The sequence below is a fragment of the Dendrobates tinctorius genome, unplaced genomic scaffold (assembly GCF_039654945.1).
Source record: "Dendrobates tinctorius isolate UK_male_01 unplaced genomic scaffold, ASM3965494v1 ptg000057l, whole genome shotgun sequence".
Lineage (NCBI taxonomy): Eukaryota > Metazoa > Chordata > Amphibia > Anura > Dendrobatidae > Dendrobates > Dendrobates tinctorius.
In genome coordinates, this window is record NW_027361725.1 from 31,267,810 (window position 1) to 31,282,433 (window position 14,624).

General features: G+C 48.2%; 1 protein-coding gene across 12 annotated transcripts in view; it reads left to right on the forward strand.

The window, feature by feature from the left end:
* CDIN1 (CDAN1 interacting nuclease 1) overlaps positions 1 to 14,624 on the forward strand; it is a 481,777-nt gene that overhangs the window by 258,625 nt on the left and 208,528 nt on the right. For all 12 annotated transcript variants that reach the window (XR_012232652.1, XM_073577871.1, XM_073577877.1 and 9 more), the window contains 2 exons: positions 2,756 to 2,821; positions 9,917 to 10,022. Coding sequence is in view for 11 of the 12 variants with exons in the window: in XM_073577871.1 (XP_073433972.1) it covers positions 2,756 to 2,821; positions 9,917 to 10,022 (172 nt within the window). In the remaining variant the exon portion in view is untranslated. The remainder of the gene's footprint in view (positions 1 to 2,755; positions 2,822 to 9,916; positions 10,023 to 14,624) is intronic.

The window sequence follows — 14,624 nt, forward strand, 5'->3', positions numbered from 1 at the left end:
CCACATCATCCCGTCAGCCAGAGCCACCGGACTACTACAACTAGTATCCCACATCGTCCCGTCAACCAGAACCACCGGACTACTACCCCTAATATCCCACATCATCCTGTTAAAGCCACCTGACTACTACCCCTAATATCCCACATCATCTCGTCAGCCAGGGCCACCAGACAACTACCACTAAAATCCCACATCATCCCGTCACAGACGCCGGACTACTCGCCCTAATATCCCACATCATCCCGTCAGCCAGAGCCACCGGACTACTACCACTAATATCCCACATCATCCCGTTAGCCAGAGCCACCGGAATACTTCCTCTAATATCCTACATCATCCCGACAGCCAGAGCTACCGATCTACTACAACTAATATCCCACATCATTCCGTCAGCCAGAGACACCGGACTAATACCCCTAGTATCCCACATCATCCCATCAGCCAGAGCCACCGGACTACCAACCCTAATATCCCAGATCATCCGGTCAGCCTGGGGTCAGAACCAGAGCTATGAGTGGAACGATCCTAACTTCCATACCGGGGATCCCTTTAAGAGAGGCCTGAGGTCAGAACCAGAGCGCTGAGTGGATTTGTCCTAACTTCCATACCAGTGATCCCTTTAATAGAGGCCTGGGGTGAGAATCAGAACGCTGAGGGATTTACCCTACCTTCCATACCAGAGATCCCTTTAAGAGAGGCCTGGGGTCAGTACCAAAGAGCAGAGTGGATTTGCCCTCACTTCCATACCGGGGATCCCTTTAAGAGAGACTGGGATCAGAACCAGAGCGCTGAGTGGATTTGCCGTGACTTGCACACCAATGATCCCTTTAATAGAACCCTGGGGTCAGAATCAGAGCGTTGAGGGATTTGCCCTAACTTCCATACAGGAGATCCCTTTAAGAGAGCCTGGGGTCAGAATCAAAGCGCTGGATGGACTTGCCCTGACTTCCATACCGGAGATCCCTTTAAGAAAGGCCTGGGGTCAGTATCAAAGCACAGAGTGGATTTGCCCTAACTTCCATACCAATGATCCCTTTAAGAGACCCTGGGGTCAGAACCACAGAGCTGAGTGGAGCAGTTCTAACTTCCATACCAGAGATCCCTTTAAGAGAGACCTGGGGTCAAAACCAAAGCCCTGGATGGATTTGCTCTGACTTCCATACCAATGATCCCTTTAAGAGGGAAGATGTGCCTACGGGATGGAGGATTTGTGATGGGGATATGGGCAGGGAGGGGGGGATTCATTTCTGTCATGTTCTCTCTGCTCCTTTCAGGGGGGCAGACAATGGCTGGGAGCTTATGTTTTCGGGGATGCTCGATTTCTCCCTCCATGTCAGTGTCTGCTGATGTGTTGTCAAGTGGGAACACTTGCTCATAGCAACCAATCACAGCTCAGCTACTTTTAACCAGCTCTGGTAAAATGAGAGATGGTTAGTGATTGGTTGCAAGGAAAACTGTTGCTCATAGCAACCAATCACCGCTCAGCTTCTTTTGAACAGCTCTGGTAAAATGAAAGATGAATCGTGATTGGTTGGTGATAAACACACACATGCATACATACATTCACTCTTATTTATATATATATATATACACTCACTGGCCACTTTATTAGGTACACCTGTCCAACTGTGTGTTAAGACTTAATTTCTAATCAGCCAATCACATGGCGGCAACTCAGTGCATTTAGGCATGTAGACATGGTCAAGACAATCTCCTGCAGTTCAAACCGAGCATCAGTATGGGGAAGAAAGGTGATTTGAGTGCCTTTGAACGTGGCATGATTGTTGGTGCCAGAAGGGCTGGTCTGAGTATTTCAGAAACTGCTGATCTACTGGGATTTTCACGCACAACCATCTCTAGGGTTTACAGAGAATGGTCCGAAAAAGAAAAAAAATCCAGTGAGCGGCAGTTCTGTGGCCGGAAATGCCTTGTTGATGCCAGAGGTCAGAGGAGAATGGGCATACTGGTTCGAGCTGATAGAAAGGCAACAGTGACTCAAATTGCCACCCGTTACAACCAAGGTAGGCAGAAGAGCATCTCTGAACGCACAGTGCGTCGAACTTTGAGGCAGATGGGCTACAGCAGCAGAAGACCACACTGGGTACCACTCCTCTCAGCTAAGAACAGGCATCTGATGGCTACTTTCAGCAGGATAATGCGCCATGTCATAAAGCTCGATTCATCTCAGATTGGTTTCTTGAACATGACAATGAGTTCACTGTACTCAAATGGCCTCCTCAGTCACCAGATCTCAATCCAATAGAGCATCTTTGGGATGTGGTGGAACGGGAGATTCGCATCAGGGATGTGCAGCCGACAAATCTGCGCCAACTGTGTGATGCCATCATGTCAATATGGTCCAAAATCTCTGAGGAATGCTTCCAGCACCTTGTTGAATCTCTGCCACGAAGAATTGAGGCAGTTCTGAAGGCAAAAGGGGGTCCAACCCGTTACTAGCATGGTGTACCTAATAAAGTGGCCAGTGAGTGTATGTATATATATATATATATATATATATATATATATATATATATATATATATATATATATATATAGTACTTTTTTTTTTTTTTTTTTTTAAGGAAGACATAAAATAGTTTTATTGGATTGCAGCTTCTACACTTGGGCCTGTTTTATCATGTTACAAATTTGTTAGTAACATAGTAATCCCCGTGTGAATGATATATTTTCAGTTTGAAGGTTTTTTTTTCAATTACGGTATTTTGTTACTCACATGTTCTTGTCTTCTTTATAGATGAAGACCAGCTACGTGTAAAAGGCTATGATAAAACCCCTGACATCATTCTGGAGGTGCCAGTAGGTAAGTCCACCATAGTGTCAGTATAGTGGGGTCCATGTGGGATATGCTAACTAGATTAGTCCTTTTGCATATGTCCATGTTGCTTTGTGGTCTCGGGCATCTTGTTGTCTGAGCTGATACTGCACAAATTACACCCATAAAACAATTAATACTAAAGGCCACCTTACTTATTAGACTAATGTCGGTCAAACCTACCGATATCAAGGGGTTCAGCCAACAGTCTAACATGTATGGGGTCACCGGCCAACTGATGATCGGTAGAGATGTTGATTGGACTTGTCCAATTTTGGACTCCCTGAGCTAAGCCACCGGTTGATGTGCCAGTCTGGATTTTCTCATAAAGAACACAGGAGTGCTCAGCTGAATGATGTTATGTATGGGAGAGTTAACTGAGATGGCTGTCGGCTGAACGATCGGTCGAAGTGTCATACATCTAATCTAGACCCATGTTCAGCTCCTAGATCATTCTTTTCACCCACATGCAAGACACATTTATCTACCATGAACTCCCGATAAATTTGCTCTTCTGGACAGTGCCATCTTATAGAGAACATGAATTTTTTGAATTTTTGGTAGATGCTGAAATTTGCTGACATTTTTTTTCTGACGGTTTTCTACTTAAATGAACATAAAATTAAAGGGATTGAGAGAATGCATGCTTGACATATTAAGTAAAATAATGAGCCAAGTTTTAAAGTTGTACGGCGAGTGATCCAGAGAATGGGGCTGTGCAGGGCCTAATCTGAATAGAGCCGAGGTGAAACCCCACAGCTTTGCATAGGACTGCCGCAGAAAGCCAACACAGCTTTCTCTCATACAAGATATTTTCTTAAGTGTATGTTAGAAGTTGCTCTTCTCTAAATGCTGGTTTGTATCGATTTTAGCCAAATGATTGAGACCAACAGCCGTAATGCGCACTTCTTTACTAAATTTATTCTTGCTCGTGTTTTCTCCTTCGTCTCATTGGGGGACACAGGTACTGTGGGTGTATGCTACCGCCATCTGGAGGCTGACACTAAGTAAACAACACAAGGTTAGCTCCTCCTCCGCCGCATACACCCTCGCCCCGATTACGGGCGGAAACCAGTTTTTTGCTTAGTGTCTTTGGAGGCACATGTGTCTGGTCTCTCCAGACTTTCTTTTTCTTTTTTTTTTTACTTCCCTTTCCATGAAGATAAGACAGGGGCGACGGCCCTTATTGAAAGGGGCCGATCTTCCCAAACCAACAACGGGCGAGCATGTGTTGAGTATCGTCTCCACGTATCCTTTCCCGCACCGAGGGACATATTTGGACCATTTTCCCCAGACATCTATTTTTGTTGTGCTATGAAGATTAGACAGGGGTAACGGATCCTATTGAAAGGGTCCGATTTCCCCAAACCATCAACGGGCGACCACGTGCTAGTGTCCCTCCACGTATCCTCTCCCGCGACGTGGGACATTATGCTGGACTTAGCCCTGACCACCCTTATGTATGGAAACCATGGGCTGCACAGAGGCACAAGACTAGTCCGTGTGGCCCCCACTGCTCCACCAACGCTAGACTGCTGTGCTGCAAGGCGGTGGACGGTCCCTCTCCTCACCCCCTGAAGGGGTTAGATGGAGCTAGGGTGCCTGCACCGTCCAGGATATCGCCCCCCCCCCTTCTACCTGGGGTCCGGATGGTGTGGAGGTGATGGGGAGGGCCCTGCGGCGTCGAGGGCCGGCGCTAGTCAGCAGAAGCGATGGATGGCTGTGCGGACAGTCAGGCCGCTTCTGGCGGCCAGGTGCAGGAGGTTCAGCGCTGCATGTCCTTCCTTTTCCTGGCCGCCCTCCCCCCCCTCCTCGCCTCTCCTCACGATGGATTGCTGCGGTGGCGGCGGAACAGACGCCGTGCCTGGCGTGGCTCCGGCCTTAGGGTGCGGCACCCTAAACGCCCGCTGCCACCCCCGTCCCGGGTGGATACTAAAAATCCAGACCGCGGCTGCAGCCGGTGGTAGGCCGCGGCCGGAAGTCCCGCCCTCCTGGCGCGATGTCACTTCCGGCGGCCCGCCATCCGGCCTGGGCGGGCGCCGGATAAAAGGCCCCGGCTTCGTGGCAGCATAGGCTGAGGCCAGAAAGCAGCGGTCGGGCAGCCGTCAGCAGTGACCGACGCCAGCGTTTGCAGCAGGAGAAGCAGCAGGGGGACACAGGATCGGGTAAGCGTGGTCCTGACCGCGGGTGGCAGACAAGGCTACTCCCCCTCCACAGCCCCTAGTAGGGCAACATTAACGCCTGGTGGACACAATATGGCTGGGAAAGGGAAGGCACACACGTTCCTTTACGCTGCATGCATCGCCTGTAGGGCGTCATTTCCGCGGGCACAGGGCAATAAATTATGTGAAGCCTGCGACTCCGAACGCGCCCAGGAGCCCTCCCCCGTGATCGAACCCGGGAATTCAAATCCTCCAGAATGGGCCTTGTCCCTATCACAATCTATGGCTTCGCTAACAAAGGCAATTGAGTCTCTTCATGCCCCAGATAGGAGCAAGGATAGTGGCTCGCTGATCTGGGAGGGGTCCTCCGCCTCACAGGACCCTCCGGCCTGCAGGGGCCGCTCTCACTCCAGACAGACGCAAAGGAAACAAACCCTCATGGTGTCGCCCGGCCCATCAGCATCAGTAAGTTCGGCGTCACGCTCCCCTTCACCAGGTGTTGGGAGCAGGCAGAGTTCAGGCTATGACTCGAACGAGCCACTGGACCTGGATACCCCGGAGTTCCGGGAAACAGTTAACAGCCTCATTGATGCCGTTAATCAGACACTGGGAGTTGAGGATGACGTCGCTTTGGCCTCAGGCCATAAGGTATCCTTTAAGCGGGCTAAGCTACCGCAGAGAGTGTTAGGCACTCACCCAGAATTTGAGGACATAGTGCAGTGTCACAGGGAACGGCCGGATAAGCGTTTCTCGGGGCAGAAAACGATAGAGGCAAGATATCCGTTTGCCCCTGAGCTCCGTAAGAAATGGGCAGAGTCCCCAGTGGTGGATCCACCGGTGTCATGCTTGACCTCGAGATCCTTGTTATCGGTACCTAGTGGTGCTTCTATCAAGGACCCCACGGATTGGCTCATAGAAGGATTGGCTCGCTCAGTTTTTGAGGCATCAGGTTCAGCACTCGCTCCCTCGTTCGCGGCAACGTGGGTAGCCAAGGCCATGATGTCATGGTCAGACTCATTGGGCAAGGTCTTGCAGGATAGAGACCTGCCGACAGAGGTAGCAGAGATTGCGAGTCAAATTGCGATGGCCGGTGACTACTTAATTAACGCCCCCTTGGATGCGGCCAATTGTGCGGTAGCCATTAGGAGGGCCCTATGGTTAAGAACTTGGCGGGCCGGTTCAATTTCCAAGAAGTCTTTGACTTCCCTGCCTTATCAGGGTGGCCGTTTGTTTGGAGAAAAGTTACACCGGCTCATCTCCGATGCTACCAGGGGAAAAAGCAGCTTCCTCCCGCAACAAAAGGTCAAGCATTCATTTCGCCAGCCTCAGGCTCGGTTTCGGGCCTTTCGCAACACCGGGGGGGACGGCAACGGCCAGCTCTGCCGCTCCAGGGCGTTCCAACTAGCATACGGAGGGATAGTACTCGTATAGAGCCAACCCATTGGGGAGAATGCATGCTCGCCAGCCCAGGGTGAGGCGAGCCAGGGCCCAGAGACCCTCAGCCAAATGACTCAGAGCACATTTTAGGCAACATCAGCAGAGTGGGCGGCCGCCTGCTCTGCTTTCGCCAGGTCTGGGTCATGATAGCACACGACTCATGGGTGGCGGAACTTGTGTCCTCAGGTTACAAGATAGAGTTTTTCAGGTTTCCCCCGAAACGATTTTTTCTGTCCCAACTTCCCAAAGTGAAGCCCCGGGCAAGGGCGTTGCTAGGGGCCATCAACTCACTCCAGCGCTACGGAGTCATTATTCCCGTACCAGGGCACGAGAGGGGGCAGGGTTTTTATTCCAATCTGTTTGCGGTCCCCTAAAAGGACGGGACAGTCATGTCGGTTCTGGACCTGAAGCTCCTGAACAGGTTCATCAGGATCAAACATTTCAGAGTGGAATCTCTCCGTTCAGTTATATCGGCCATGGGACAAGGAGAATACTTGGCCTTGATCGACATCCAAGATGCCTACCTGCACATCCCCAATTTTCCATCGCATCAGAGGTTTCTGCGGATCGCCATCAATGGCCGACATTTCCAGTTTGCAGCGCTGCCATTCGGGCTAGCCACCGCTCCCAGAGTATTTACAAAGGTAATGGCAGTCGTGATGGCCGTCTTACACTCGCGGGGCATAGTCGTCTTGCCGTACCTAGACAATCTCTTGGTCAAGGCCCCTTCATTTCGGGCATGGGAGGAGAATGTCAGTATCACACTGGATACTCGCTCCCGCTTAGGATGGTTGATCAACAGGAAAAAATCATCCCTTGTCCCAGCTCAGAGGATTTCTTTTTTAGGGATGATTTTCGACACCTCCCGAGGGTTGGTAATTCTCCCTCAGGACAAGGTGCTAGCGCTCCGGCAAGGAGTCCAGAAGCTTCTGCGGCCAGTCCCGCACACCATTCGGTTTGGGATGAGAGTGCTAGGGAAGATGGTGGCGGCAATAGAAGCGATTCCGTTTGCCCAATTTCATCTTCGCCCCCTACAGCACGCGCTCTTATCTTGGGACAGGAACCCGTTCACGCTCGATCATCGATGCCGGCTATCCTCGTAGGTCAGACGGTCTGTGGAATGGTGGACGAGGATGTCCTCCCTTCTGCAGGGGAAACCCTTTCCTCCAGATCACTGGCTAGTGGTAACAACTGACGCCAGCCTCATCGGCTGGGGAGCGTTTTTTTGTCGCCACACCACACAGGGATGATCGTCACCACGGGAGGCACGTCTCCTGATCAACTTGTTGGAAATACGAGCAGTTCGGCTGGCACTGCAGCATTTTCAGCACCTTTTAGCAGGGCGTTCGGTCCGGATTCAATCGGACAACGCCACAGCGGTGGCTTACGTAAATCGCCAGGGGGGCACACGCAGCAGAGCAACCATGCACGAGGTAGGACACGTGCTCCGCTGGGCCGAAAGGAACCATTCCGTGATATCGGCAGTCCACATTCCGGGCGTAGAAAATTTGGCGGCGGACTTCCTCAGCCGGCAGGGTGTCGCGGCGGGGGAATGGTCGTTACATCCCGAGGTCTTTCAGCAGATTTGCCAACGTTGGGGGACTCCAGATGTGGATCTGATGGCCTCCAGTGTGAACGCCAAGGTGCCCGTGTTCGTCGCTCAGTCTCGGGACCCGTGAGCGATCGCGGTGGATGCGTTGGTTCTGCCATGGATCCAGTTTCACTTTCCATACTTGTTTCCCCCGCTGCCGCTGCTCCCGAGGGTCATCAAGAAGATCAAAGCAGAAGGAGTTCCAGCAATTCTGCTGGCCCCGTCGGGCTTGGTACGCAGATCTGGTGCAGCTGCTCGCCGACGTCCCATGGCGTCTACCAGAGCGGCCAGATCATCTGACCCAGGGTCCGATCTTCCACCCGAACTCAGGGGCCCTGTGTTTGACGGCATGGCCGTTGAATCTTGGATCCTGACTCAGGCGGGTTTAGCCGCAATGTGGTAGCCACAATGATTAGCGCCCGGAAGGCGACCTCAGCGAAAATTTACCATCACACCTGGAAAGTCTTCTTTGCTTGGTGTCGGGATCGTGGTTTTTCTCCACTAACTTTTTCGATTCCCAACATCTTGGCGTTTCTCCAGTCAGCCCTAGATTCAGGTTTGGCCCCGAGCTCCCTTAGGAGACAGATATTGGCATTGTCCATCCTGTTCCAGCGAAAGATTGCTACCAATATGCAGGTGAGGATTTTCATCCAGGGACTCTCCCACTTGGTGCCGCCCTATAGGATGCCCCTGGACGCCTGGGACCTTAATCTGGTCCTGAATGTTCTGCAGGAGGTGCCTTTTGAACCGCTCCATGAGGTTCCGTTGTCGTACCTTTCCCGGAAAGTAGTGTTTTTGGTAGCTGTGACTTCCATTAGGCGAGTCTGAGTTTGCGGCCTTGTCCTGCCGTGCACCGTTTCTCACCTTCCACAAGGATAAGGTGGTGCTCAGACCAGCTCCCCCCTTTCTGCCGAAGGTCGTGTCCTCATTCCACATTAATGACGATATTGTCTTGCCCTCATTCTGTCCGGCGCAAGTACATCGCGTGAAAAAAGCTCTTCATACGTTAGACCTGTTGAGAGCACTCTGAAGATACGTGGCGCGGACAGAATCCTTCCGTCAGACGGACACGCTGTTCGTGCTCCCTGAGGGGCGCAGGAAGGGACTCGCAGCCTCAAAGTCGACCATAGCCAGATGGATCCGTCTAACGATTCAGGAAGCCTACCGCATCAGGGGGGCGCCGGTCCCAGCAGGGATCAGAGCACACTCTACTCAAGCGGTGGGCGCCTCTTGGGCTCTTAGGCACCAGGCTTCGACGGAACAAGTGTGCAAGGCAGCAACCTCGTCCAGCCTGCACACGTTTACCAAACATTATAATGTCCATACTCATGCTTCGTCAGATGCGAGCCTGGGTAGAAGAATTCTGCAAGCGGCGGTGGCGCACCTTTGAGCAGGAGGTGCATGTAGCTTGGATCGGTGAGTCATTCTCCCACCCAGGGACTGCTTTAGGACGTCCCACAGTACCTGTGTCCCCCAATGAGACAAAGGAGAAACATGGATTTTTGTGAGTACTCACCGTAAAATCCTTTTCTCCGAGACGCTCATTGGGGGACACAGCACCCACCCTGTTAGCCAAGGTTGGCTCTAGTTTATTTAATTAATACGCATTTTTCTTGTTGATGTCAGGGTGGATCTTTTCCAGACATATTGTTATTTGCGTTAAGGCTGTTGTTTTTCGTTGTTCTCCGACTGCTTTTGCACTAAACTGGTTTCCGCCCATAATCGGGGCGAGGGTGTATTCGGCGGAGGAGGAGCTAACCTTGTGTTGTTTACTTAGTGTCAACCTCCAGATGGTGGTAGCATACACCCACAGTACCTGTGTCCCCCAATGAGCGTCTTGGAGAAAAGGATTTTACGGTGAGTACTCACAAAAATCCATGTTTTGTTCTTCAGCTGTCGAAGGGCATGTTGTGCATTGGATAGAAAGCAAGGCATCGTTTGGGGATGAGAGTAGTCATCGCATGTATCTACAGGAACAGTTTTGGAGCTACTGGAACAGGTGAGTCCTCCTGCATCGGACCAGCTCCTCCTTTACAGAGGAACCTCTTAGACGGAGACCGATTTCCCTATGCATGTGCTCCCGACTTGCCATAGGGATTGGGAGCAAAAGTGTTGCCACATGGAAGAGTTTTTTAAAATGTCCATCCTTTACATCGTGATGATTGGGTTGACATCACAGCTTATACATCTCTAGAAATGGCATTGTCTGGTCCTGTCCTAGTGGTTCTCCATAATTATTTCTGGTTTACAGCTTTGCATATTGTGACAAGGTTTTTCTCTATTCTCAGCGTCAAATTGCAGACCATTTTAAATTCTTTTGTTTTATTTTCATTAAAAAGAAATCTTTTTGCACTTTAAAGATTATTTCTAAAATAAATATGCCATCTTGACACGAGTCCTCAGCCAGCCAGGACTTCTGCCAACACTGCAACTGTTTTCATATTACGAAGCCGATGCTGTTATCGCTCGCTGGTAATGTCTCCGCTCCTCACCATAAGGAACACTTCATTTGCAGTAATTAAGAGCACTCAAGCATTTTCATTGCCCTGTTGATGAGAGACTGGGCACTAAAGTATCATGAAGGCCATGCTGTGGCCTCTGTAGACCAGCGCAGGCTCTTAATGTGCCGCAGACCCGTTTGTTTGTCTCCAACACTTACAGCTTTGTTTGCTTTTTCTAAATAAATATTTTTGCAACTTAAACTCCTAAAGATTCACAAAATTCTATAATTTGTGTCTTGTAGAATATAAAAAATATGTGAAATTTAGTTGTAATGGTGTATGTTAGTAGTTCGTATTCATGACTTCTTTCCATTGTGCACCTCCTGCCAAATCCCACTTAAAAATATTTCCCCGAAACATACATTTCTTAGTCAAGAATCTGCAAAAACTCTAGTCCATTCCCTCATCATCTCCTGCCTTGACTACTTTAACCTCCACTGTGGCCTCCCTTCTAACACTATTGCACCCATCCAATCTATCCTAAACTCTGCTGCCCGACTAATGCACCTTTCACCCCACGATTTCCCAGCCTCTCCTCTCTGCCAATCCCTTCACTGGCTCATCCATAAATCTGTGACCTAGTCTCTCGGTACCTACCTGCACGCAACTTCCGATCTTCACAAGATCTTCTCTACTCCCCTCTTATCTCCTCTTCCCACAATCGTATGCAAGATTTCTCCTGGAGATCCCCCCCACTCTGGAACGCTCTACCCCTACATATCATACTCTTGCCTACCATGGAAACCTTTAAAAGGAGCCTGAAGGCCTACCTCTTCCGACAAGCCTACAACCTGCAGTAACCCTTGTTAGACAATATTGCTGCACGACCAGCTCTGCCCTCACCTACTGTGTCCTCACCCATCCTTTGTAGACTGTGAGCCCTCGTGGGCAGGGTTCTCTCTCCTGTACCAGTCGTGACTTGTATTGATTAAGATTATTGTACTTGTTTTTTATTATGTATACTCCTGTTCACATGAAAAGCACTATGGAATAAATTAATTTGATTTATTGTCCTTATACTCATCTTACCGCTCACCTCTCTGGTTCCACTGCTCCTCAACATCATCCGTCCATTCCTGGTCTTCAGATTCCTCCCGCTCCCAATGAAATCCCCAGACCTCTGACAATGAACCAAGACTTCTGGCTCTGGTAAGGTCCAGAGTTCTGCACAAGCATGCCAAACGTCACAACATCATGAAATCACGATGTGCGCTCATGTGCAGAACCACCCCGGACCTCATCAGAGCTGGAAGTCCTGGCTCATTGTCAGAAGTCCATGCATTTCACTGCGTACAACGAGAATTAGAAGTGCAGCAAGGACTGGACGGGTAATGATGAGGACTGGAGGGGCTGGAGAGGTAACCGGTAAGTTGAGTATAATTTATTTTAAAAAAATTTTTATTTAACCTTTATGGTTCAGAAAAAGGGCTGATAGATAAACACAACCTAGCTCCATAATTGTCCAGGGCAAAATTATTTCGGCAATGGCAAAATTGTCCAGTATTTCTTATGGTTTCGTCGACGGAAAAATAAAAAAAGATGGTACTTGGAAGAAAGGGAGGAAAAAAGGAAAGTGCAAAAACAAAACATCCTCCGATCCTTCAACGGTTAACTAGAATAAGGCTTGTTTTTTCCAGGATGAGTTCTTAATAATGTTTTGAAGAAAAAAAATCTTTAAACTTTATAATGCAGACAAGTATTATCACAGCAATTTAACATTGCTTCTTTTTGATATACTACTTATCAAAAATAGAAAAAAATGTTTTAATTTGTTTGTATCGCTAAAGATGAAGCTTTCTGTGGGCTTTTTTTTCTGAGAACGAGCGGTAGTTTTTATTAGTTCCATTTTAGAGTGCATATGACGCTTGGTTCACTTTTTAATCCAAATTTTCGTCAAGAGAGATGACTTAAAAATAAGCAATTCTTGACTGTAGAATAAATAATGTGATTTTTTTAAAATATTTTTAGGGATGTACCGAATATATTTTTTCAGAACAGAGTGGATTTAATTTAGTTTTTTATTTTTAGAGCCTTTTTTTATATATATGCATTTTCTATCATAGGGGGGTCTTGAACATGTGAACATGCCGTCTATGCCTCAGATAATATTCACACCTGCCCGTCTAACACCCTGGAGCATTTTTCACGTTCACCCTTTATTATCATGCATTCATTTTAGTGTCAGGGTGCCATTTTTGTCAACTTTTAATATTTGCACCATTTTTTGACTGGCCAATTACTAGGAAAATTTTATTAATATTTACAGATATTCAAATTTCTACCAAATTTTACTGCACTGTATAACATTTCGGCGCTTGTTAGAAAATAATTTTGACACATCGACGTTCAGATTCCCTAAATATACTAAGCCCTTTTTTTGTACATTTTAGTATATTTTTCCAAACCTCGTGTAACCTTTGCAGACCTTTCGTTCCATCCACAATATATTGTTTGCTGATTTCTTTAGAAAGCTCATACTATTGTGCTAAGATTGCAAAATGGTACAAGTAATAAAGTTTACGAGATGAATAATTTCAGACAGACGTAACATTTGGGGTAAACAGCGACTCATACGGGATGTTCCACCAGGGATGCGGTTGCTGATGAAATATACACAGCTGGCTTTTTCTTCTTCTTCACCTAAATAATGCTTTTCCGAGGTTAGCTATCCAGGAATCTGTCAGGTATGGAGCAGGCAGAGACGGTCATGCACAGGCAGTTTCCACTTCTCCACAGGCAGCCAAGGCTAGGCCACCAAAGGTCAGCTTTCATGTCACAGTACGTCAGCTGGATGACATGTTGTGATGCCAGCCTGCCACGCTCTGCAGTTCTGACCCTGACTGCACTGGAGGATTTCTTACTCAGCCTGTATTCAGCCCTTGCACAATGAATATTCATCGGTGAGATAATGAACTTGTGACTGCAGATAGTGGTGACCCAGTACAAAAAGTCATGGCTAATTACTGCAACTTCAGGTCTCCTTCATCTCATGGATCACATGTAGTTTGGATAAATTTGGTACCAATTTTTAATTTTTTAAAAAGCATTGTCCAAGCCAGACTTGAGTGTCTGCAGTATACGTGCTTTATGATGCAAGGAATATCGATTTTCTAATCCTGATTAATCCATCCATCTCTTAAAAGGCATATGCCAGTAGGATCAGCCCATCTAAACCGCCTATACGGGCATGTAGGTCATAGAAAGCTGAATAAAATGATACTTTGATTTCTGCGATCAGATGTCTTATTCCAGAGAAATCCACGTTTTTCTTAGTATGTAAATGAGCTCCCTGGAAGGACGTATTTTTAAAAGGGGATGTTACTAGTGTGAGACATGTAGATCAGAAAAGCAGACTGTCGGTCATTACATGGCTCACGCTGATTAACTCTTATATAATTTATAAGAGTTTATATATTTATATAAACAGTGATAGCAACTCATACAGGGAGAAGAAGTGCACGCCCCCAGAGATAGCAACTCATACAGGGAGAAGAAGTGCATGCCCCTAGTGATAGCAACTCATACAGGGAGAAGAAGTGCATGCCCCTAGTGATAGCAACTCATACAAGGAGAAGAAGTGCAAGTCCCCAGTGATAGCAACTCATACAGGGAGAAGAAGTGCATGCCCCTAGTGATAGCAATTCATGCAGGGAGAAGTTCACACCCCCAATGATAGCAACTCATGCAGGGAGAAGTGCACACCCCCAATGATAGCAACTCATACAAGGAGAAGAAGTCCACCCCCCAGTGATAACAACTCATACAGGGAGAAGTGCACTCCCCCAGTGATAGCAACTCATACAGTGGGAAGAAGTACATGCCCCCAGTGATAGCAACTCATACAGGGAAAAGAAGTGCAAGTCCCCAGTGATAACAACTCATGCAGGGAGAAGTGCACACCCCCAATGATAGCAACTCATACAGGGAGAAGTGCACACCCCCAGTGATAGCAACTCATGCAGGGAGAAGTGCACACTCCCAGTGATAGAAACTCATGCAGGGAGAAGTGCACACTCCCAGTGATAGAAACTCATGCAGGGAGAAATGCACTCCTCCTGTGATAGCAACTCATACAGGGAGAAGAAGTGCATGCCCCCAGT